The sequence below is a fragment of the Vidua macroura genome, chromosome 6 (assembly GCF_024509145.1).
Source record: "Vidua macroura isolate BioBank_ID:100142 chromosome 6, ASM2450914v1, whole genome shotgun sequence".
NCBI lineage: Eukaryota > Metazoa > Chordata > Aves > Passeriformes > Viduidae > Vidua > Vidua macroura.
In genome coordinates, this window is record NC_071576.1 from 6,459,470 (window position 1) to 6,484,958 (window position 25,489).

At 41.4% G+C, this 25,489-nt stretch overlaps 1 protein-coding gene across 1 annotated transcript in view; it reads right to left on the bottom strand.

The window, feature by feature from the left end:
• The window catches only part of KCNH5 (potassium voltage-gated channel subfamily H member 5), a 148,591-nt gene that overhangs the window by 22,493 nt on the left and 100,609 nt on the right, over positions 1-25,489 (bottom strand). Inside the window, exons 9-10 of the mRNA XM_053980361.1 lie at positions 15,965-16,217; positions 5,030-5,226 (exon numbers count right to left, since the gene is read on the bottom strand). Coding sequence (XP_053836336.1) covers positions 5,030-5,226; positions 15,965-16,217 — 450 coding nt within the window. The remainder of the gene's footprint in view (positions 1-5,029; positions 5,227-15,964; positions 16,218-25,489) is intronic.

Sequence of the window (25,489 nt, forward strand, 5' to 3'; positions counted from 1 at the left end):
AAAAAAAAACAAAAAACCCAAACAACTAAAGACCAGAGAGGGAGAGAAAAGGCCTGAGACAAGGACAATGCTCTGACCCCTTTCCATGTAAGCAAGTCACTCCCCAGGTCTGGTGGGGACTGTGTGTAAGCACCAGCTGGTGAAGTGCAAACAGCTCTGAACTAAGCTCCTGCAATTGTGAGTAGCTTAATTCAGAGCTCAAAACGTGTGAAAGTCCCCAGGGTCACCAGAACACAAGTGACCTTCAGGGGCAAGGGCTGATAGCTGAACAACGCTCTCTGTCTCTGGCATTCTCCATCAGGACTGTCACTAATACAGCACACCATTGGGAGGGTCTGGAAAATGAAAATAGGGATGGTGAATGAACCTTGGGACAACCTTCACTTTTAGGACACGTGAATGCAGAATTCAACTTAAAATAAAGCTTTTCTAAGAACCACGTGACACAGAACTGACGGGTGATTCAGTCAAGAAACCATGTGTGATGCATTAAAACCTCAAGCAAGAAGAGGAAGGCAATTTAAAAAGAAATTATTCTAATCTGAAGGAAAAAAGGAAAATAGGACGTGTGTGTTAACACAGTCTGATGGCCTCGCCTGCTAAAAAGCCCCAGAGATTCTGTGTGTTGGAGGTATTAGATAACTTCAGTTGCTCACAGTGTTGTCTCTGGCTTTAAGAGCATCACAGGGAAAAAAACCTGAGCTCCCCAAATGGGATTTCGCTGCCTTAAAGGCACTCATCTCTCCTCACATCTCCTCGGCTCACTCTCAGCACACCTTCCAGGAGCAAACGCACCAGGGGTCAGACAGGAACAATTGTCCTCTTCCCCGGCTGCTCCTGACTCATTCCTTTAACACAGCTCATTCTGGCCACGGTGGAGAGCAGCAGGATGTGACTGTGTGCCTTAAAAGCTGTGGCTGAAATCTTTGCTGGACAGAAGCACAGAGGAATTTTAGCTGTGATTTCAGGAGGGACAAGGTTTCATCTGGATTTTTCCCTGCGCTTGCACAGGCTGTGCTGGGCTCGCAGTTCAGCAGAGGTGGCACATTAGCAAATGGAAGCAATGATGAGAAAAGGAAAAAAAAAACCCAGAATGTGGCTGGAGCAGGGGCCATATGGAGGTAGGTAGGGAAGCACTTTTCCAGGACAAACATTCTTGTTCTGGCTCCTGGAAATAAAAACAACACAGCACAGCACAAGTGTAGGAATGAGGTTGAGATATGGGCATGGACAGCAGCAGGGGATCAAGACCACCCAAGACCCTCAAAGCCTTCCAACTCAATGCCAGGAAGGTCTGGAAGAACTGACTGTGCATAATAACTGATTTGCATAGAAAATGAGAAACTTATCTCCAGGATGGGAAAATCTATCTATAAACAGGTGCCTCCACAAAGCCTGGGCATGTGTGCACCCCACAACCCTGGACACTCCAACTAGAACAACTGGACCCAGGACTGGTGATCTCTCTTCCTCACCCTTCTTTTGCTTGTTTGCTTGCTTTCATTCATCTCTCTCTTTCTCTGCTCCCTTTCACCCCACTCTTTTATCCAAAACCCACTGCTGTGTGCTTACACAAGGACAGCAGGGATTAATTCATAAAAAATTCCCATGCCAGGTGTGTAATTTACTAACGAAACTTTGCAACCATTTGCAGACCCCCTGCCTTCTGTTGTTCCTTTTGACCCAAGATTTCCACCCTGGGTCCTCACTTGACAACTGGATGCCACAGAGCCTCCTAAAAATCAGTCATGACTCCCTTCCTCAGGCCAAGCTCCACGGCTCAAGCTTGCAGAGAGGCCCCCCTCCAGCTGTGTGAAATCTTGAGAGGCACTTAATGAATTAGATATTATTAATATTCTCTTCCAGCATTAGAAGGCAGTAATTAACTCTTTGAAGACTTATCCCAAACCCTGCTTTATTACTCAAGCCTCAGAGGCAGCTATGTAATCTCATTGTGATTTTAAAGAATATCTTTTCAGAATAATTTTCTTGATTAAAAATAAGAATTAAAAAAAAGGTTCAAAGTCCTGATACTGCCTTGGAGTGTGCATTAGTGATGTCAGACATGCTGCAAAGATATCAGAGCACAAAACATTATATGCTGCAATACTTTTGCTGAGCAGATGCCTTAAGGAGGTCATTCAACATGCCAGGCTCTAAATGCTATTTGGGAGTGAGAAAACATTTTTTTCCCACTTCAACAAGACTTTCGCTTCCCTGTCATGTGGAAATAACCTTTTGTGCTCAGTGCTGTTATTAATTTATTAGCCTTTTGAACATCTAAATATTTTGCAGTCTGCGGACTGCATCAAAGTGCTGGCTGAGGGACAGGACAGCAGGAACACATGGTGTGTGCACCCAAATCCATGGATGTGTGTTTCAAAGAGCAGATCTGGTGCAAGAACATTTCCACCTATGTATTTTTGACAGTGATAACAGCCATTTTCTCAGGCACAAACCCCCAAGGAGTTTATTTAAGTTATAATTAAATGTCAAACCTTATGAGTGATGACTACGTAGAAAAAGTTCTAAGTATATATTTCTATAGAAATCAATTAAAGGAGACAATGATTTTCTTTCCATTTAGGTTACATGACTCCAGCACAAGCTGCTGCAGCACAGTGCAACTGTCAGCCCAGCCTCACTGCCTGAACAATTGCTTTCTGCTCACCTGGTGGAACCGTCCTGGACAGCACCGATTTTCCTCAGGGGTGAACGCACCGCCAAATGCTTCTGTGATTCCCAACAGGGAATCACGTATCCTTCCAGCAGATAGGAGGTTTGAAACAATCCCCTGAATATCTTTATGTAACAGGACTTGGATTGTGTCCCTGGTGTTGAATGTAGCATGATCTATTTTGTGCCCAGGAACAAAGCACGGAATTTCTGCAAAGAAATCTCTGTCTCAGCGCATCTGGCTGCAGTGCCAGGCTGCTTCCAAAACAGTTATTGACTGAAACTGCAGGAGAGGGGTGGAGTTCAGCTGATGTATGTGAGGTATTTAAAAGTTCGTGATCATGGACTCTGTGAAATCAAAAGGGGATGGTTTTCCCATCCCAGACTGGGCACCAAAGAGGTGCCAGGTGATTTCCTCCCAGAGGAACCATCCTTCATGGGCTATGAAGGTGATTGGTGACTACCCAGGACATCATCACCCAATTTTTAGTGAAATGAACTCTACTCTGCATGCTCCACATTGACACAACCCTTTTTTGACTCCTCATCCACTCTCAGTACTGCCCACACATTCCCTCAAACAGCATTTCCTTTCCTTCTGTAAAATCTAATGTTTCTTTAGGAATGCTGTTCCTTCTCACTGCCCCCATGTCAAAGTCCATGTACCTGACACTGAGCTAAACAGCAGGTATCTCTACTGGCAACTTGAGTTCCATGAGTTTTCCCACCTGGATGATTCACCATGCCAGGGCCTACAGAGAAACCAATTTTCCTTAACAAAGGTTTGTGTGAGAGAAGAAATTCTGTGACAGCTCAGCCAGGAGGCTACTCCCCATATGCATCCCTGGACTGCAGAGCTGAACTCCAGCATTCTGCCCTGTCAGGAACAGACATGTCCATGTATTTCTCAGGAAGTCAGCTGGAGTGACAGATTCACAGTTTTAAGAAGGAAAGAATACATTTTGGTATAATACATGCGGCATTATCTTGTCCCATGAAATCACCATCAGCAATGCCTGAGCAGAGTTGTCATTGCAGGGCTGTAGCTGGTGAGATGGCAAGAGGGGGAATGCTGAAGTCAAAGCTTGGAGAACTTCTTAGCAACAGAGAAGTGATAAGCTAGAAACCACAAACCAGCTCCCAAGCCCCAAAGCCCTCCTTCAGGTCTGAAGTGGAGCTAACAACCTCGAGTCAGAGGTAAGCTGACAAGCTGGAACCAAACCTGATTATAACTCAGCTCTTTCAGGCTCCAGCACCGACAGGGGCACTGTAATCCCATTGCATCTGCTCCTTGTCATGGGTATTTTGTGCCATACTTGGGGTATTAATGAGCACAAGCGATGCACGGAAATTGAAACCTCTGAAAGCAGCTCCAGTGGCTAGAGAGAAGCTAGACTTAAGAAAGTAAAATTATAGTTTTGTTGAACTCCTCTTACTGCAGCAGCTGAAATTGTCTTGTGAAATACTGAGGTAGCCTTGGTACATTATCAGGTGAGATGCCCAAGGTACAGCTGCAGAAAAACGTGTTTCAGCAGCTAGAGGATCACAGCTAATGCTCAGCAATCTATAAATCATTGTTATGGGATTTCTCTATGCAAATGAAATTTATATAACCCTCATCAATCGTAAAAAAAAAATCATAAAGATGAAATTTTGCAGCCTCAATGTGAATTAAAGGATCCCTTAACCTGTTTTCAAGATACGTCTTCATAGCTAATTAATTTTTAGATGGAGTGTTCTTTGAAAGAACTAATGGATAGTGAGCATTGCTGATTGATTATAAAATGAGCAGGAGGGTTTAAGAAGTGAGCTGTGAATGTAAAATCACTACCCAGCTTTATTAACTTCACCATATTAAAATTCTAGACTATGCAACTGCAAGAAGCAGGTATTAATACAGTACCTTTGATGAGTGTATTTTATTTATTTAGCATCAATACATTTCTCTTAGTTGGTCTATAGCATGGAGATCTATCAGATTGCCCTCTGAACTGTATCTTAGAGACTTCAACTTTGAGAAATCCAGAATCTGGATTCTATAAAATAAAACTTTATACATTTATGTGATGGGGTGGAAAAAAACCAACAAAATGAAAACCAGCAGCTATGAAGAAAAGGAAAAGAAATGCAATCCATATGTCATCCTGCTAGGACTGCTCTCCAGAGCTGCAAATCTACAGGTAACTTTTATTGAGCCATCATTACCAACAGTGACAATAGCATTTATCGAAAGGCCACTCAATCTGCGATGACCTGAAAACATCAGGAGGAAATGGGGAGTTGTTAAACGCTGCAAGCACCTGCAGGACTGCGCCGTCTCCTGGTGAGAGGAAGGGGAAAATAAAGAGCTTACCCTCTTCCTCAGATTGCAGGTGAGCGTGAGGTTCCTCGAGAAGGAGTTGGCAAAAGCAGTGTAAAAGTCCAGCACTTTCAGCAAGGCTTCTCGCTTAATTATATGCAAATCGCAGTAGGTCAGAGCCCGAACGTTGGCACATGCATGGGCCAGGCTGGTTTCCTTCCAGAAGATATCACCAAACACGTCACCTTTACCTGAAAAACAGCAGGGCAGATTTGTTAAAAGGTAATGCTTAGGCAGAGTTTCTCTCATGATTTTTTCATAACCTGTCTTATGCTCCCAATTATCCCAACGCAAGCCCCCAGCCATGAAAACTAACAAGGGTAAAAGTTTTAAAATTAGCTGAGGTACTTGAGCATCCTTAGCAGTAGCCCCAGGTTTTTGAGGTATTTATAGATTGCTCTGTGAAGTGTCACAAAGCATAAGAGCCAGATTGTAAAGGTCTCCTTGTAGCCAAGGATTCAAGTAATGGATTTTTCAAAGGCTACCAAATATAATGAGCACTTAACTAATGTTCAGGTGATTGAATATTTCAGGTGTCTATTCCCAGGTGATTTAGGAGTCCTGGTCTTACAAAAACCTTCTGACATCTAGGTTCTTTCATCCTCATGGCTCCACAGTGAGGGGCAGGAGCCAGCTTCCAGGGCCCAAGGACCACATTTTAAGGGACTTTTTAACATTTTTAATTCAGTGTCAATGGTAACACTCCGTCTGGAAAACCTCACTGAGACTTTTAAATTTTACGTAACCACCTCTAAATCTTAAACACATCCAAAAGTATAGTTCTAAACCCAAATTCATCCATTTAAGTAGAGGCTTAGACTTAAGTCTGTATTTCAATGTTTGCTGAGTAAGAGAGGGTTTGACACCTGAGACACCTACACATATAAATACCCTCAACCAGAGGGGAGAATTACACCTGAAGGCTACTGCTGCAGTGTAGCAGAGCAGCTGATTGAGGACTTGGGACTAGCTGTAGTCCAGTGCCATGGACAGAAGAGTTCCAGGGACTGGGAGTGCTCTGACTTAGCCCAATTTTCTTTCCTCTGCAAGGAATCCACACCCCCTAAACCTGTGCTAGACACCCAAGCAGGAGAAGAGGATGAGGACACCAGATTCAAAATCACACTTCTGACCCAACCAGAAGCCCAGCCTGGGTGCAGATTGGAGATATGCTTTCAGGTTTGGACCTTCTGGTTGTTCTGAGAAGAGGCAACAGAAAACACACTGAAACATTCCAAAGTTGCTTCTTGCTGCCCAGTTTGGCCAGGACCTTGGTGTGTAGTTTGTGGCTGACACCTCAAGTCCTGAAGCAGAAACCATGGCACAAAGGATATTTTTTCTTTCAAACCCCCAGAGATATCCCAGCTCTGTATTTTAGCTGTTGTTAAAAGGGAATTGAATCAGTCAACCAGTGGCTATTGATTTCAGGCACCTCGGGCAGCCCCTTGGTGAAGGTTAGGGATGTTACAGTTCTGGCATAAAAAAGGTCATGAATTTTAGTATTTCCTCTTATAAGAACTTTTAACATTTTGCTCCACTCTATTGTGGAAACACAGAGGGGTAATCTATCCAACCTTATTACTTTTAGGGGTCAGAGGCTCTATTTCTCTATTTCCATTTCTGCTTTTGGTATTGTGTCCAGTAAAACATATCTAACATTTCTCAGGCAGAGTGAAATAAAATGTGCAAGTCCTTGTCTTCCCTTCTCTGTTTTTATTTTCTAAAAAATGTCTCTATAACAGAATAATCCCTTAGAAAGGTTATAACTGCATCTCATTGAGCTGCTTTTGATTCTACATATTTTTATGTAATAAAATTTAACTACAATACATAACACAGCTGGTATAATTTATAAAACAAGGTGCTTTAAAATGTTTCCCTTAATACAGAGCATTTTCTAGTAACATTATAATTTATCCAATGTACTGTTTTGAAATTACCTTTTGCAGCTAATTGTCCTTGTCTCTACTTAGAGTTCAAAACCAAGTTTACAGACATGCTCAACTGAGTTACATAATTTATAGAAAACAGTCCATCTCTGAAATGCAGAAAATTGCTTAATGGATTTGCTCTCTGAGGGGGACACAGGACAGAGCTGAATCCTACTTTCAGAGCAGAGTGCAGCTAAAAGATGGTGGTTTTACCACTGAAATGTGAGCAAACCACTTGTTCTCTTTTCAAATTTAGGCTAATACGTTGTTAATTTTACCAAGAGGTTGAAATCAGTGGATGCTCAGCCCGAAACTCAGGACAAACAGTGTGTTACAGAATCTGTAATCTGTATATAGACCATGGATAAATGAAATAATATTCATAAGCTTGAGAAGATCTTGTTGTCCTTCAGTGTGGCAGGGATGTGGAACTGCACTGGTTGAGACTTAAAGGCTGGGACAAAATGAACTGAATTTATTCACTCTTCCATGAGCCATCACTCACCGGATTTGAAGGGTGAAACTCTAAACTCCTCTTACATTGTGGTTTATACTCTTCAGCAAGTACAAAATCTTGGAAGTCTTTAAGGGATCTTGAATTTGACATTTCCCACACACACTTCTGAGCTTGTTTGCTCGTTATAAATGTGCTAAGGAATGTACAGAACGAAAACAAAACCTACCAGATTCTCCAAAACAACGCCTCTTTTTTCATAAATACAGAGATTAATGTACTATACTTTATCCCTATTAACTGAAGTTCACTGTGCAGAGGGAGGTAATTATTCACTCAGGACAATATCAGAAGTCAGGAAAAAATTCTTTACTCGGCGTGTGGTGAGGCAATGAACAGGATGCTCAGAGAAGCTGTGGGTGCCCCATCCCTGAAATGCTCAGGGCCAGGCTGGATGGGGCTTTGAGCAACTTGGTCTAGTGGAAGGTGTCTCAACCCATTCCATGATTCTGAGGGTAATTTTACACATTGCAACTAAATAAAAGCAAAATTTTCAGGGTTGCAAAACAGAAAATTTAACTGGCTAGGTCTGACACAGCTACCCAGAGGCACATACAAGTATTTTTCACTTGCAGGGGATGTTCAGAGCTCCAGGGAAAGTGCTGCTGGGGCTGAGCTGGGAATGCAGAGGTGCTGATGCAGCCCGCATAATTTCCAAAGATTCTCTGGAGATTTACTGAGGCCTTAGTACATTCCTTCCCAAATCTGCCCTGTCCTGACACCTCCTGAATGGAGGCAAAGCTCTGGGAAACCCTCCTGCCCCTGCTCATAGTGCCTGAAGCATCACTGGAAGAAGGAATGATGTAAATTAGAATGCAAGGGAACTACTTGCACTCTACTTGCACATTTTACACATCACAGAATCATAAAATTCTTTGGGTTGGAAAAGACCTGTAAGATCATCAAGTCCAACCCTTAACCCAGCAATGCCAAATCTACACTAAAACATGCCCCTAAATGCCACATCTACAGAATTATGGAATCGTTGGTTTGGAAAAGACCACTAAGATCATAAAAAATCAGATTTTTGCAACAGAAAGGAGCATAGACAGCAAGAGGACATGTGAAGGGTGTTGGTGGCAGGCATAATTTTTGCTGAAATACCTACACTGCTATAATTCTAAATACTATGTATGTGTGCCTGTACCTAAAATATACATATTTATTCATGCATATGTACATAAATATATTTAGGGGCAATTATATGGTATGCAGCTGTATAACAGGTCAGGATATTTCTATGCACTGCTCTACCTTCTATATTCTGATAACCTTGCCAAACAGCTTTGGGGGCACAGATGTTCTCTGCAGCCTTACACCATGGACTGACCTGCCAATTTGCCAGACAGGAGTTCATGCCTGGACCTTTCAGGTAGAAAAATTCTTAAGGGCTTTATGGAGCTGCTCAGGAGTTTGCAGATGGAATGAAAAAGTGTTTGAACTCAGAAACACTCTGTTTAAACAACATCTCAGAATCCACATGTGTATTTACGTAGAGGCAAAATTTATCCTTCTTCAGATGGGGACAGAAACTGAGCTAATAAATACCCAAGCCAACATTCGAGCTTGATGGATCCTTTGGAAGAAAGTTTAGGCAGGCAGTAAAAGAATAAATTCTTGGTGGGAAATAGCACTGGGTAAAAACACATAAAGGGGACCAAGTCTTCTTAAGGAGGTGTTTTTCTGTGCAGCCTTAGCTAATAAACCAGTTACCCTTTAACCATTTAAAAATATCTCCAAAGCTTCATCAGTCACGCTAGCACGAGCCAGACATGATGAATGATGTTGGCTTTCCATCAGGATGCACTCAAATCTTACACTGCTCATGAAAAGGAAAGGCTGATGTTGTTTGAAGATCAGTAAAACTGTATCACAGAGAGAAAATATTCATCCAATCAGCTCAAGTGCCAAATACCATGAAGTGATGGCAGTATGCACACAAATGGAGGTCATAATTACATATATTGGTGTCTATATTCATACAAATTCGTATTTCTGTGGATCTGCAGTGAAACCTCCTGCTGCAGGACAGACATGTCCCAGACTGATGTAGAAATCCAATGAGCAGAGAGTGAATCAGCTCCTGTCACCCAGAGCAGCTCCGTGATGGGTCAGTGAGCAGTTCTGCATCTCCTTACCATGGCACACTGGGACTGGTTGCACAGGTTTACAAAATGATGCAATATATTCATTCATGGAATAAAATCCATCTGTAGCTACTAAACACAAAAGATTTCCCTCTGGGTGAAATACAGTCCAGTGGAGGGTTGGAAACTTTCTGGGGAAGCATCACAGTCTCCTTACTTCACCTTCCTACTTTCTCCTGCACATCTGCTATTGGCCACTTTTGGAGACAGGCTGCTGGGCTGGCTGGATTTCTGGGTGTCCCAGTTGGAGAAAAAATTTGGGAGGAAACAAATTTGGGAAAAATAGGGGATACCAGACCATAAAGTCACCCCAAGACATTTGGCTTAGCTGAAATGGTTGCTTCTGCCTAAAGAGGGTATCTGGAGAAGGTGGGGGTGATGCCGTGCTGCAAATCCATCAGGTGCACTTCCCATCTGGGACATCACTGCCAGCACAGCCCAAGAGGTGCAGAGATGATGCTAAACTGTGAGAGAGGTCTTCTTGCCCCTGTGAATGCTTTAGCCTCAGCTTTTTCTGGGGTATCCAGAAGGGCCAGAACTTCCTTGAAAATCAGATCAGAGCTGATCACTGAGCTGCATATAGACCCACCTCTATGGAACTGCACGTGAAAGGGCAGAATGGCAGGAGAAAACAGCATTTCCAGCCTCTGAGGCATTGTCAAAACAGTCAGTAAAGCAGCAATGACAAGTTCCTGTGTACCAGGAAACCCTGGTCCATGCTGGCAAAGGTACTTTGCATTATTTAACACGGTGCAACCTTCCCCATCTGCACCTGGAAACACAAAGGAATTACCTTTCTTCCATCATTCAGGACTGCTGCAAGCAGGGCGCAAAGTCCAGAAAGATTTCTCTCCTTACCTTTCTCATTTTTAGTGCAAGTATCATCACTGCCTCACACCCTTCTAGAAGCCCCAGCTCCTGGAGACAGTTTATTTCCATTTTGATTTTATAAAGAAATAGGTTTCTGTCCTTCCTGACTGAGGAAATAAACCTGAAAGCATGACCATTCCTACCACCTTGAAAACTCATGGGGCAAATCAGATTGCCTCAAACTGTTAGTCTGATTTAAAAGAACTGTACCACATGATTTTAAAATAATTTTCTTATTCTTGGGCTGGCAAGACTTTCAAGTTTTGTCAGTGAAGCATGCAGGTCTAATTCAAAAACATCAATTCAGAGAAAGGAATCTTTCTGACTCTGGAGGCTGTGGATCAAATCTGTAACACATTAGCTGGCACTAAATTAAGACTGATGTTTCTTATCATAATTAACCATCATGCAGAGACACAAAAATATATTAAATTTACAAAACAATATGAAAAATTCAGGTTTGTCAGCAAGAACTAATGAACAAGCATCAGCAGGACTAAATCTTACAATGGTACTGCAGATGTCAACCCAGACCTGCAAGATTTGACTGATTCCAAGGCACTTAAGAAGAACTGCACAGTGCAGACCAGCAAATCACACTCATTTTCAGACCAGTAACCCTTCAAATATTTTGCAAAATATTTTCAGGTTCAGCACTTAAAACCCAGCCTAAATCATATTAATTATTTCAGTTCTGCAAGCTGAAAAAAATTCAACCCTTTCCTCTATGAATCATTTTCCTCTTAGTTAATTTAGAGCTTTAACTCATTGGAACACAGGGGACTTTTCCTATAGATGAATTAGGACACAGCCTGTTCTGTAAATTGCTACCAGGTGCACGCTACTAACCTGGGGAAATGTTCACAATTAGTCTGCCTTGGTCGACTTCACATGGAAAACAACACAAAAATTCAAGTATAAATTAACAAGAGCTGATTTGACACAGTGGCCAATTCTTGCCACCCTCATTCCACTTGAGAAGAAACCCAAGCTGCAACTAAAGAAATTAAAATCAAGCAATTAGCCACTAATACTGTGAGATGGAACTGGACTAGCAGGTTTTCATGTCACAACGTGCACCACACGCCCAGTCAGTCTTGTCCTGCACAAAGCACATGCCTGGCTGCCCAGGCATGGAAATTCAAAGTGCTGATGCATGGATACCAAATATCATCTTGTTAATGCCCATGGATTAGAGTTATGGAGCTCCTGGGATTCCTGCTCACCCAAATGGGAGCTGCTACTTGATCTTCCTCTAAAGAACTTTTCTCTGTGTGATTTGGTGGGAGACTCAACCTTTTGACCTCCAAACACAAGTAGCATTACAAGCAGAAAAAGATTCATCCTTATTTTCACTCGCCATACCAAACTCAAGAAACTTGCTTTACTCCTCTGACACTGCATCATGTCCCCCTCCCAGATAAAAAATTTGGAAATAATTAATGAAGCAGACCTTTAATAAGGTCTGGTTGTCTAATAACAATTAACAATGGGCTACTCTGGAATTATATGCAGAACATGCTGAGAATTAACATGTAATACATAAATGCAAATAACTGAATACTGTGGGATCAGGACCCTAAGCGTGGCTGAAACATGAACTATTAAATTTATATTTATTCTGACCTGAATATCATACTAAGTTCACTCAGCAGCAAACCCCACCAGGATTTCACTGCTCAATATATTTTTATGGCTATGCAGCTTGAGCAATATTTTTGATCAATTCCTACAATCAACATCTGAACGCAGTAGACCATAATTTTTCTGCTGAAAAAACAACTTCTTTAAAGCTTGTTAATCAATATGCCCAGTTTAAGTTACTGCACAACTTAAACAGCCAGCTGTGCAAGTAGCAGGAGCTGGAAAGCAACTTTCAGAGCCACTTGGTTGGCATTGCCACCGATGTGTAACTCCTCATCAGGAGGAAATTCAGGTTAATTGCAGCAGGGTGAATTATGAGGTTGCCCTCTGGTAGCTGATGCCTCTTTTCATTAGCCTGGGGACTCCAAACTCCTGGTCCTCCCTGAGATCCTTTGCTGGTAACACCTCCCCGTGCAGAGCAGTAGCAGTTAAATTGTTTACTCCTGCTTGAGACGGTGGAAAATTACTGACGTGCTTTCTCAGGGTCACCTCGCTCGCTGGGAAAGTTTGGATAATTAGAGACAAGACTGTTTGCCCTTCTCCATTCTCCTGGCAACTGCAGATGAGTTACGTTAAAATGTCCGTGTCTCCTTTTCCTCAGTGTAGCAGCACCCTGCACATGGAGTGCTCCCTGCTACAGCCAGGACCTGCAAAAGGTGGGACACTGCCCTCGAGAAGGGGAGGTAACTAATGAGGGGAACATAATGGGGCACCTGGATATCTCCTCTAATGAGTCCTAAAAGCTGCAGGTCTACAGTTGGAATCATTCTCTTACTGTTAGTGTTTCTGTAATGCTGATTGCTGCAGTGGCTGCACGTTTAATTATCCACAAATGAGAACAAAATCATTTGGGGGAACCAAATGTCACAGTGCTCCAAGTTGCCCTGTCAATCACCAGGCTTCACCTGATTTCAAGCACAGAGAACACCAAAGCTGGCACTGTTGGGGCAGGAAGAAAGCTGCTGAAAAAAAAGGATGGCTGTTCCATGAAGGTGGAAAAAAAGAAAAGCACCTGGACAGGATGCCAAGTCTCCTGAGGGCACCGTTTCTGCAGACATCCAGAGAGGCTGCATGTGCCAACTCACCCTGGCTGGAGGCAAGGGAACACGATAAGGGAAGATGGACAAAGGGAAAAAGCAGCAAAATCCACGGAGTGATTCATGCCAGGACCTGAGGGGGGATGAAGCCCTGCACTTTGGACGGAAGCACGAATGTCAGAGACGGGACATGATGCTTCTTAACCTGTTTTAATGTCCCTACCTGACTCACTTCTCTTGGATATTCCACATTTAAAAATACATCAAACCATCCATCTGTGGGTAATAAAAAAAAAAAACAAAACACACCTTCTCTCTCTCTCTCTCTTTCCTTTAGTAAGGCAAACAACACACTACAGTAATATTAAACTACATTGCACTATTATTTCCTCTGCAAGGAGCAGAGGCTGCAGACAGCATGTCCTGTTCATTCCTGCTCTCCTAGAGGAAATTAATGAGGACAAGTTTCCAAAGGATACTTATTGCATTTCCTCTACTCTAGGTCACTGCTGGGTGGTGGAGAAGATGGACAGACTGGCAGCACAATCCTGCAAGTTGACTTTCCCTGGGAAAACCAGTGTGGCAGCAGATGCTTGGAGCATTCAAAGCAGGTACTGAGGTTTTCCCATTAGTGAATTTTTTAAACCTGGTCTCCCGCCTAGGCAGATTCATGTTCCTTGTGCTTGAACTTCTCAAGGCAGAAACAGATCAGTAAAAATTATGTTTTTCACTGTCTGATCTGCAGTTGCTGTTTCAGGTGCCACAGCTGCCACTAGAAATGTCTTTGCAACTACATCTGGGAGAGATATTCTTCCACAAGTGAATTTTTAGGACTCAACATCCCATAATTACTCAGTTCACTATTCTGCTAAATAATCTGTCAGAGCATGAAAAAACTCTTCAGTGTGTTCTAGGACAAGAGGAAGCAGTTTATCTTGCTTTAAGTTGCATTTACAGGTTCTGCCAATCCCTATAGTACACGATGAGCACAGCTCTGAATCATGGAAGAATTGAAGCCACTTTTGGTAACTAAAGGTAATTCATTTAACCAGACATGGTTAAAAGTCTCTCTGGTCAAATGGGGATTAACATAGATACTAGATTTAATACATCTAAAAGGTAGAAACAAAAAGTTCTTACTGTTGTGTCATCCCAACACACAATATTCATTAATAAATGCAATCAAGTTTTGCATGTAATCCAATAGTGATAGCTCTTAGTTCAGTAAATTACATACTTATTGTTTTCATTCTAAAAAACATTTATTTGTTTAAATACTGCTATTTCCTCTTAAGCCTTTTATTTTTTTTTTAATAACTGTAAGCAAATATAAGATATCATCACAAATATAAGTAATCCAATAGTGATAGCTCTTAGTTCAGTAAATTACATACTTATTGTTTTCATTCTAAAAAACATTTATTTGTTTAAATACTGCTATTTCCTCTTAAGCCTTTTATTTTTTTTTTTAATAACTGTAAGCAAATATAAGATATCATCACTGAGATTAATTATAAAAATGAAATGGTTCAGTGAGCTGGAATACAAGGAATAATTTCCTATGGAAATTGTTGATTTAGGAGCTTTCATCATAATGACTTCACATCTGAATATGGAAACAGATTCATTCTTACACTAAATCTCTCTTTTTTAAAACCTTAGTGAACACTAGAATACAGAAAGGTGCAGCAGGTATTTCCAAAGAGCATGAATGTGAGTTTTCCTGAACTCATACTCCAGCTGGGAAAATCCAAGGGATGCCCTGGGGGAGCTGCTCCCATGCAGCACCATCCACACTCTGCCCAATCCCACACCAGTCCCAGGCTCACATACATTTTTAGGGAAACACATCAGAAGGCCTCTGGAGCCACCCTCAGAGGGAAGAAGCAGCACAGAGCTTCAGTGGGGTCTGACAGCTGCCCTAGCACCAGGAACCCTCTGGATTTGCCCTCAGGGACTGACAGCTCCACCCTAAGAGAAGGCAAGTATTCAGCAGGATCTGAGTTCTACAATAAATGGGTCTATTTGAAACAGGCAAGACAGGCTCTGGGTAGTTTTTGTGCAGAGCCAGCAGATTTTCCTACACATAGCTCTGCCTCTGAGGAGGATTCCTGCCCCCACAGCCGTGCTGACCACTCAGTCCCACCACGTGCCACACCTTTCCCAATCCCATACAAGCTAACGGGGGTCTGCACTGGGCTCTTTCCCAAAACCAGACAGCACAGTGGAGGAAAAGGGTGATTTACCTAAATTCCCCCATTACTCAGACTTCTCATGACTGTGGTTTGATACATGGTGTAACCCCATCCCTTTGCAAAGTCAGATCAGACTCTTCTTGTTTTCTGTAAAGCCAGCTCACTACAAGCAAAAATTTTGCCTCCTTGCAGAGACTGTTTGCAGGTGTTATTCTGGGCTAGATCACAGACAAATGAAAATTCCAGTGCAAAGGTTAATGTGGAAATCCTCCTGAGGGAGTAACATAAAACAGTGTGCATTTCCTCCGTTTAAAAGATGTCAAGCACACAGATGCCATTCTCTTCTGCTCAGAGACACAGTGTAGCTGTGCCCAGTGAGCCATACTGGGCAGAAAGAGCACTCCCAATGGCACGAAAGATGAAGGATTTGCTTCTAGAGAAGGATCTCTGGAGACACAGCATCTCCATCTTATGACAACTGCTAGCTTCCCATAGTCCCAGCTGATGTTAGGCAAGACTCGTTAATATTCAAACCTCAGCAAAAGGAAAACACACACAGACCACAAAGCATTCCAGCAGAGATCACAGTACCTAAAATAGCCACCACCTCGTCGTCCTGGATGACTTCCAAGGATCCTGAGACCACAAAGCAGAGAGCATCAACGCTTTCCCCAGCGTGGTAGATGAGGTCCCCCGGGGCACAATGGATGGTCTGGAACTCCACGGCCAGGGCTCGCAGGCAGCCGTCGCTGGCCAGCCGGAAGGCAGGGTGCTCGTTGAAAACCTTCCGGTTCAGGTGCACGCAGATGTCTGCTCTCATGTCCTTTGGGCAGATCGAGAGGACCTGGATAAAAGAAAAGATGGGAAAATAATCAGCTGGGCATGCGACACCAAGGCCACCGCTGTGTGAAATAACCAGATGGGTGGGTCTGAATGTGTGCCTGGGGGGGTCTTCAAATCCATCCATCCATCCATCCATCCATCCATCCAGTCATTTCATAGAGCTTCTGGTGGGAGTTTTATTCTGATTTGGGGTAGTCTTTTCCTACCCATCTACTGCTTTCACTTCGTCTGAAAGGGTGGTGTGGAAGACAGGACTGTTCTGTCACACTCTGCTCACTCCTCACAGCTCTCACACTCATTTCCAGAGGTGGATAATGCTCTGTCCTGTCTGTGGGTGTCCCTCCAGACCTGGTGCCCAAACTATCGGCCTGCTGCTATGCTCAATCCATGCAGGAGCACAAAACAGAACTGGAGGAGCTTGAGGACATGCAAAGACAGACCATCCACAATGGAAAACCACCACATTTTGTTCACACTCAGAAAACCCAACTTTCAGAAGTCTTGATGTAGTGACCACTTACCAACACATGTCCAAACATACCCAGGGCTCAGTTTCAGTGAGATATACAAGAAATTACCTGCTCAGGGGGGCCTACTAGACTAGAAAATCCAAAGAGATTGGAGGAAAAAGGAAGTATATTGAAAACTCATGAAATGTAAAGTAAAGGTGAGTGATAACCTGTCCACTATGAAGACATCTTCATTGTAGATCAATTAAATAAGACCTTCAGCTAGTTTCTTACCTTAAACAGCTTTCCCTATTGAAACAGTAATACAAATACACCTGAAGAAAGAAAGTGAAAACCTGTGGGTCTTGTTGGGTTTGTAAACTGTGTTTAATATCTGCACAGCCTCCTAAACACACTAACATTCTCATAGCCCCAAAATGCACAGTAGCTAATTGCACTAAGAAACACATAAAGCCTCTTAATGTTTTTCCAGGATAAATGATAGAAAAGAGCATGAGACTAAGAGCACCCTGGAAGTCTCATATCAGGAAGACTGCAGATCAATAGTACTGATTAATTAATTTCCCATCATAAGGAATTAATCTGGCAGCTTGCTCTGCAGACAGTGCAGGAGACAGGGACACTGGGTTAATGAGTTGACTATCATGGAATAATAGCAGAGGGAGACTCTGGTAACCCTGACTAAGCTTTGAGGTAAATGGTCATGTTAATGAACTCAAGCCACGATTTTAATTTCTGTTTAATGCAGGAGAGGTATAAAACAAATTACTGTAAAGTATTATTAAAGCTCCTAAGGCACAGAATGTGAAAAGAATAAATAACTTCTATTTTAAGAAGAAGAATTAGAAGAAGAAGAAGAAGAATTAGAAGAAGAATTAGAAGAATTAGAAGAATTAGAAGAAGAAGAAGAAGAAGAAGAAGAAGAAGAAGTCCTTTTCTTATTCAGATAGATCAAAGTGCCTTTGGGATCAAAGACATAATGAATGCAGAAAGGTGAAACAAAAGTTATTTTCCCATTCTCTGTACTATGACAGTGTGTGGTGAGAAGGGGCTACTGTAACCATCTGCACTAACCTCTTCCACTCCAAGTGTTCCCATCAATCCCAGAATACCTGGTAAAATTATAGCCTGGAAGGCCTTGAATTAATGTTTGCCAATGCTACAGGGTATGTGTTCCAATGGACAGCTACTCTTTCTTTCAAAACGTATTGTTTCTGAACTATTTTTTTTTTTTTTAATTTTCAGCCCACAGCCAGAGAATCTATGATCTTGTTGAGATAAAAGACCTGCAATACTCATAAATCTCTTCCACATGTAGTTGTTCATAGAATATGACCATGTCACCTCTCAATCTTGAAAAAACAAGAGAGATAGAAGATGCTTTTTCTGTCTAACACTATGAAGCACAGGCTCTCTTTGGAAACTTCCCCCTGCATGAGGTTTTCTCACTTACAACCAACTTCCCAGAGCTACCAGATCATTAGTTTTTATTTTAGTTAACAAAGAGTAAGTCAATTTGAGTTAATGGTATTTTTCTGTAACAAAATGTTGTACAGAACACATTCAAATCCCCTGCATAAGTACCTTTTATCACAAAAAATAGTAACAAACACATTTGACAAGGCATATTCTCTATAAGCCATCATTTGCATTAGTAATAGTCTCTTGTCTGAGTCATTGTAGACCATATTCTGTATCACATTTCCATAATTTAGTAGGGGCAAATGTCAATTTTACAAACGTCGATTTACCTGAGTCATTCCATTTGCCAGTAGAAATATGGGCATGCCTTAGTTTCTCAGTAAAAAAAAAAAAAAAAAAAAAAAAAAAGATTACTTTTGAGAGTGATTGTTTCACCTAGGCCTTACTTGTGGATCAAACAGAAAGTTTGTCTTTATTACAATAAAACAGAAACATGCCATCTTTCTTCATCTCAATAGTAACTTAATGAAAAATTCTGCTTTCTTTTCTACCATGATTGATGATTTTGAACATTTTTATCTACTCTTGGGCCTGAATCGTGGTTATAAGTTTTTTATGTCCCTTTAATACTTTCAGAAATTTAAGTGCTTTTGACTTAACAAGGCCACGAGCTAGGAATTCTCAAACATTGCTCTTAAGAAAAATGTCTGTGTTCATACATGACTGATTACCAAATTTCAGCTTTTCAGCTTCCAAACTGCAGAAAAAAATCAGTTAAACTGTTGCAGAGGTTTTTCCTTTAAGATTCTGAGATGTTCCAGGACCCTTTGTTTGTCTGGACTGTAAAATAATTGTGTCCCTCAAGATAAAATAATTGTGTCCCCCACTTGGACACAAAGCAGCATATCATTTCCTCACAAATACAGACTTAAATACAGAGTATTAAAAGTGAACACTCAAATAATTATTTTTTTTTATAGACACAAGCAGCATATCTACCATTACACACTGTAATATGAAGAGACGGAAAAAAAATCCATTGCACAGAGAAAAGCCAGACTTAGAAAGCATAATTCAGGAATTTTCTGATGTCATGATAAAGTGATTCTCCTAATGACAAATCACTGTACAGAGATATATGGAGATATCAGTTATCAACGACATCAGCAGTAAATGAGTAATGATCTAAGAGTTAGCCAGGAACAAATATGCTTAATTTGATTTTTCTTGCCTGCTACATAGGCCTTGAGAACAGAGAATGAAACAGATGACATGTAAAACAAATATTTAATAATAGAAGATTTGGCAAGGCATTGTTGACTGCTATAGCTAAATGTAGATACATGTAGGGAAAAAAGAGAGCAAAGATAGCAACATTCAGCTACGTGTTTACTGCATGCTCTTCAAATGAGCACTCCAAATTCAGATGAATATTCATGAAAATGACCCCTTACTGATAATACAAGACTTTGGACATTCTTATTGCTCTCACTGAGATCCCAGCATTTTTAAGGCAGCATGCAACCAAAGAAACACAAACTAGTAGCACCATGGCTGTCCCTGAGTCCATACTGTGTACAAATGCACAGATGTGGGTGCAAATAAAAAAATTTAGGCTAAGGGAGAGGACATCCTGCAATGCTCAGTCAGTCTCTTCACTGTGAGGGAAATGCCTCCAACACATCCTGGTAACACAGCCGAAGCTCTGCTGGGACATTGGTGCTGCCCTGTGTGTTCTTTCAGCAGCGCAGCAAAAAAACACCAAGACAAATTTCTTAAGAGGAGATTTCCTTGGAGATTCCGTGGCCTTTTGCAGTGAAGCATGCATTTTTTTAAGGCAGGCAGGGTATTCAGGTGGCTGAGGGCAATGCTTTGCTAAGTGAGGGGTTTGGAGCACTTGGAGGGGACAGATGCATGTGCTGCTACAGAATGTGCTGTGTAATAAAACTGCAGCCACAGAATTTCCAGCCAGCTCTCCCCTACGTGCCCATGAAAGAACTGAACCTGCTACATATCAGTGCAAAATCAGAAGAGAAAGCTGAATTCTACCCTGAGGAGAATCTTTGCTGGCTGTACCAACTCTGATTTTACAAGGAAAGAAGCAAGGCTCCCTGAACAGCACACAGCTATCCACAAAGACCTGAGCCACTACAAAGCTGAGGGAGGAGAAAAGAAAGCACAGAATAATATTTATCATCTTCTCTCTTTGCACAGGAAACTGAATCTCCTCAAAGCCAGTGTAAGACAATTGCTGAGCTCTGCCATCACCACCTGGCACCCAGCTGATACAGACCCCAGCACGACAACTCCCAAAGCAAAGACTCAACAGCACCATCATCTCTAGATCATCTCTTATGGAAAATGCTGACAGTGAGAGGATGGCTTGTGGTTGCTGCTAGAGATTGGGAAAGGCAGGAACCAGCTCTGGAAGACTCTTTGGATATTGGCACAAAATGTTTCACAGTCTTTTCAGCTCAAGATTTGCAGGGGTGGGGAATTAAACTCCCCAGGAGGTTCCATCTGATTTTTTAACTCTCTCGTCCATTTCCTCAGCATGTGCAGGCATTTCAAGATAAGCTTCCTGAACAGCTCAAAGAGCTCTGCAGGGAGCAAAGATAATAAAAAATTCAAACAAAAGCGAATTAATCAAAACAAAAACTGCACAGATTAAAAGCACGTCCAAACAATATCTTTTAGGATGGGTTTACAGGTTTAAGTGTTTGTTAAAAAATCTTCCCCAGCTGGAAAACACTACAGGATGGCTTAGCAGGTGTTACAGAATCTGTTAAGACTTGTCAACAAAAAGGGCAGAGGCCAGTGAATAATGAACATTAGCTATCAATCCTCTTTCAGCACACAGGATTCCCACAATCTGGAGGTTGTAGGTAGGGAATATATTGACTGATGACCAAGCCAAGAGCTTTGACATTCTGTGGTGTAATAACTAGGACTGTTTCCTGAATGAGTAAGTGTAACAAATATCAGAGATACTAAAAATGCCAGCTTTGAAAATAAAGAAAATAAACTCCTCCAACCTCAAACCCATTTGAGGCCACAGAAAGGTCTTTTTATTTTGTGAAGAAAGGCCACTCTGGGTTTTCAGACATATTCAGCAGTCAGAATCAAGGTCAGCTCTTTACAAAAAAACCCCACAATACTCACTAGGCAGCTGACCAAGTTACTCAGATTTTTAGAAAGATTTGGCTCATATGAGTATGGAATTCTATTTCAGGCCTGGCTAAAAGTGTTACATTTGGCATTGGATGGAGGCCAAAGAGACAAAGGTAAGAAAACAGCTGATTGGCAAATCACAACATTTTTCTGTAATAATCAGGTAATTTTGTAAGGATCTCAAAGATGATGTATGGAGTTGAGCAGTAATTAACCCTGCATGCATTAGGGTAGTCTTTAACACATCACTGAGTATCTTGGCACTAAGAACTGAATGTCAGCAGCAATAGTGTGCTCTGTTTTAATTGCACTAAGATCCAAGGTCACTTGGATTTAAATGCTCTGAAACTGAGATCTGAAAATCACATCTAAGTTGAGTTTGGCTTACTTTTCTCATTAATAATATATGATCTGAACCAGTGATTAAAATGGATAGATTTTGTGGTATCGTAACAAAATTAACTTGTTTTTTTTTAACTGATTAACTGGTTAGAGAAATTAAAAAATCCCTAGAAATTGGCAGTAGAGTCCATTAAATTCAGTTTGTCAACACAGATATAATCTGGCTAAGGGTTTGAAAATCAGGGCAAGATGAAAAGCAACAACATGTCTTTTAGGGAATCAAGTGGTTCACCAGCACAGGGGCTACTGCTCTGTCTAATGCACTGAAAAGTAGCACACTAATAACATCCACAGATTATCCCAAGTAGTAGATCCCAGGTTGCCTAAAGGTTGCATATTTAAAGGTTTTATAGTTTTCATTTTTGTTGTCATATCTACAGCAAGCAAAATTATTGCACAGCCTTCTAATGGGGCAAGGGATAACAGACTACTGGGAAATCTATCCTTAAAAAAAGCTTTTTAGATAAAACAAGGAAAAGAAACAGCAGAAAGAATGTGTCATACATCAAAGAATTTCTCAAGTCACAACAGTTTCTGGCACTTAAGGTCACCCTTGGAAGAATGGAATTGTTCAGCGCACTATTTCATTTTGTGCTTCTTCTGGAGGTGGCTTTATTTTCTCTCATGCAGCATTGTGTAAAGACACTCAGGGAAATGAAGGATGAAAACAGATGTGGATAGACCTTCTACGAGATGTGGTCAGGAACTTACAGCCCCTTTGTCTGCTCCATACCTTTGGTGGCAGTGCCCAGGAAATTGCCTGGCCCCTCCACTCAGGGACTTACTCCCCCAGGAATTAAGCTCATGAGCTGCTCCATAGCCCTGGCATCTCCTCAAGCATGACAAGTTCACCATTTATTCTGTATTAATCCCAAGACATTACATCCAAGAGGCAGAGATAACTGTGAATACTCTTTCCTGGTCCTGCAGAGTGCATCCAGGAGGCAAACAATCCATAAAGGGGAAATAGGAAGCCCCACCAGAGCACAGGCCCCACTCACAGACCCGTGAGAAGGACAGTGAGATCTTGATCATTTCTCCTGCATCCTGCTCTCCAGAGACCTGTGGATTCCAACTGTACCTGTTCCTAGCTCAGCCCTTGTTGGTCATTCCTTGTTCATCTTGTCCCGATCTGCAAGGAATGACCAACAAGCTCTACAGATTCTACAATAAAACAAAAATGCTTGTCCAAATGCTTTTTACCTGCCCTTCCCAGCAGGGAACTGTGTGCAGCTGTCACAGCTAATGTTGTGGAAGTTCTCTTTGGCCACAAAGCTTGGCAGGCTTCCACTCCTGGCCATCCACAAGGAAATCCAGCCAGCACTTATGAGCACCTCAGTGTGATGGGACACGGCAGGAATGGCAGCCTGATTCCTCTATTTGTCTCAGGGTATCACTAATTATTTCTACAGCTCTTGAAGCTCTTATTAACAGCAAACATTAATAAAGTGCATTGTCCTCATGTAGATTCATGTTTAATGAAGTTACAACCTGTGTCTATTTACCATAAACCCATCCCCTTTATGCAAGCTTAGCAGTGAATAATTCTAATAATGTGTTACGTTCCTGTGATTTCCATTTCAGTCAGTGCAATGTGGAATTGGCTTTCATTACCCCAAATGCCATTGATGTTCAGGTTGAAACTAAATAAGATCACTTTTTTCTCATTCAACCTACGGCTTTTCTGAAGGAAACTACTGTTAAAACATGATAGACATTTATTTAATTGCTTTCTGAGCAAATTGTCAGCTATACAACAGCACAAAGGTCAAGATGAGAAAATCTTTGGGTTTTACAGACATTTCAGAGTGTTATCATTAGATAAGACCTTGAGACATCTGCATGTTAGTTAATGGTTGTTCTGCTTTCCTGGATAATGACCCATTTCTTACAGAAGAGCTAGTATCTCTAAATTTCTCATTTGCTGCCTGGATATTTTAATAAAAACTAAGATATTTGAATTCAGTGTGTTTCATATTCCAAATTATTTCTGCAAAGATTTTTTTAAATCTACTTAAAAATGGTCATATACACAGAAAGTACTGCCTCTTTTACTTCTCAAAAAACAACCCCAGGTTCTGATGGATAAGAGATACTGCTTAATACATAAAAGCTTTTCAGTTTTGTCATGTTTTTAACCCTGCTCGTTATTAGATGAGTAACCCCAAAATCTGCATCACTAAACTTAAAAAAAAAAAAAATTAAAAAAAAATCCCATCTTGTTTGAGCCACTGTTACACCAGGAGATAAGTGTCCATGTATTACATATCTCATCCCAGCTGTCAGAGGAGGGCTCTCATGTTTAAGTGATTTAGGATTATGGATCAGAGGCCACTTGCTTCCCCTTAGGTAATAATAATAAATATGCTAATGCTTTTAGTGTCATTGTTAATTCCTTGTTTGTGAGCACTCAGAGACAGGCTGAAGCAATGTGGTCTGAAGGCAGGATTTGAAGATGAGTTATTCCCAAGGAGATCAGGGAAGCCAAAATTCTGAGCTTAAAGCACCTCTACTTCAGTGTGGGAGACCAAATCCTCTTCCACATAGAAGGAAAACACACTGAGGTTTTAAATTCTTTTCAGGACATTCTGCTACACAGGCAGCAAGGACTAGATCTTCACTTAACCTCCTCCACTCTTAACTTCCACTTTGCCTTCAGTTCTCATGTAAGGACTCATCAGTTTTGGCCAAAATCTTCTTTGGGACTACACACCAAATGTGCTATTCAGGGATAAATATTTGAGGCAGCAAATCCACAGATGTGAAGTGGTAGCAATTTCAATCAAGTTTTTAACTTATATTTTGATTTCAAGCACATTAATTTAAAATCTTTAATTATCAAAGAAACACGTGTTAACTCTTGCTCCATGAATGCTGGGATTGTTCAACACCATAGAAACCTACTGTAATACTCATGTAAAAAAACTCATTCTTTCTTCTTGTTCTTTAAATTTGGGTTTAAAAACAAAGCCATTTCAATGTGTTGAGTGACTGAATGAAATGTACTACAAATTTATTATTATTTATTACAACTGGGGGCAAATGATGCTGCAAAACACACTCCAGTGTGACAATGGAAATATATTTGGAACAATTTAGGATGTAATAGAGTATATTAGGTTGAAAAACATCCTTGGATGATAGAAACTGTCTGATCTGTCTGATGGAAAATGAAAAGCTGAAATTCCTCAGTAATGATCCTGTGTCATGAGCAAGTGTGTGTTTTGCAGGATAATAAGAAGCTTAATGAAAAGTTCATAAAAATTAAGCAAAATGGGAAACCATGTGATGCAAATATATCCTCATAACAGACTGCCCAGAATGTCATTACTGGAGCTTTGAAAATGAAACTGGCAGAAACCACTAAGGTCAGGTCCAGGCTGTCAGAAGAAGCAGTGCAGAGAAGCAATCCAAGACGTGGAAGAAGAATCCCCTCTTCCAAGCTGGAGCACTGTCTGGACTCAGCAGCTCAGCTGCAGGCGCAGTGCATCCCACCAGCCCCTCTGTACCCACAAAAATAAATCTGCTGTGACACTGGGTACCTCGGGGTCCCTCTGCTCCCATCCTCTGGCTGCTCTAGGTTTGGTGCAGGTGGATGCAATTTAAGTGCAGAGGGTCTTACAGCAAGGCTTGAAGGGTTCATGAAAGACCTGAGGCAAGAGAAACCACCCCCCATAGATGACCAATCTCTAGGACTGTACCTCTGTTTCTATGATTTTTTCAGCTGGAATTTACAACGGTTTCTCATTTGTGTGGGTGATGTCATAACACCTTCCTGAGTGGAGATAAATGTAAGACTGGCTGCAAC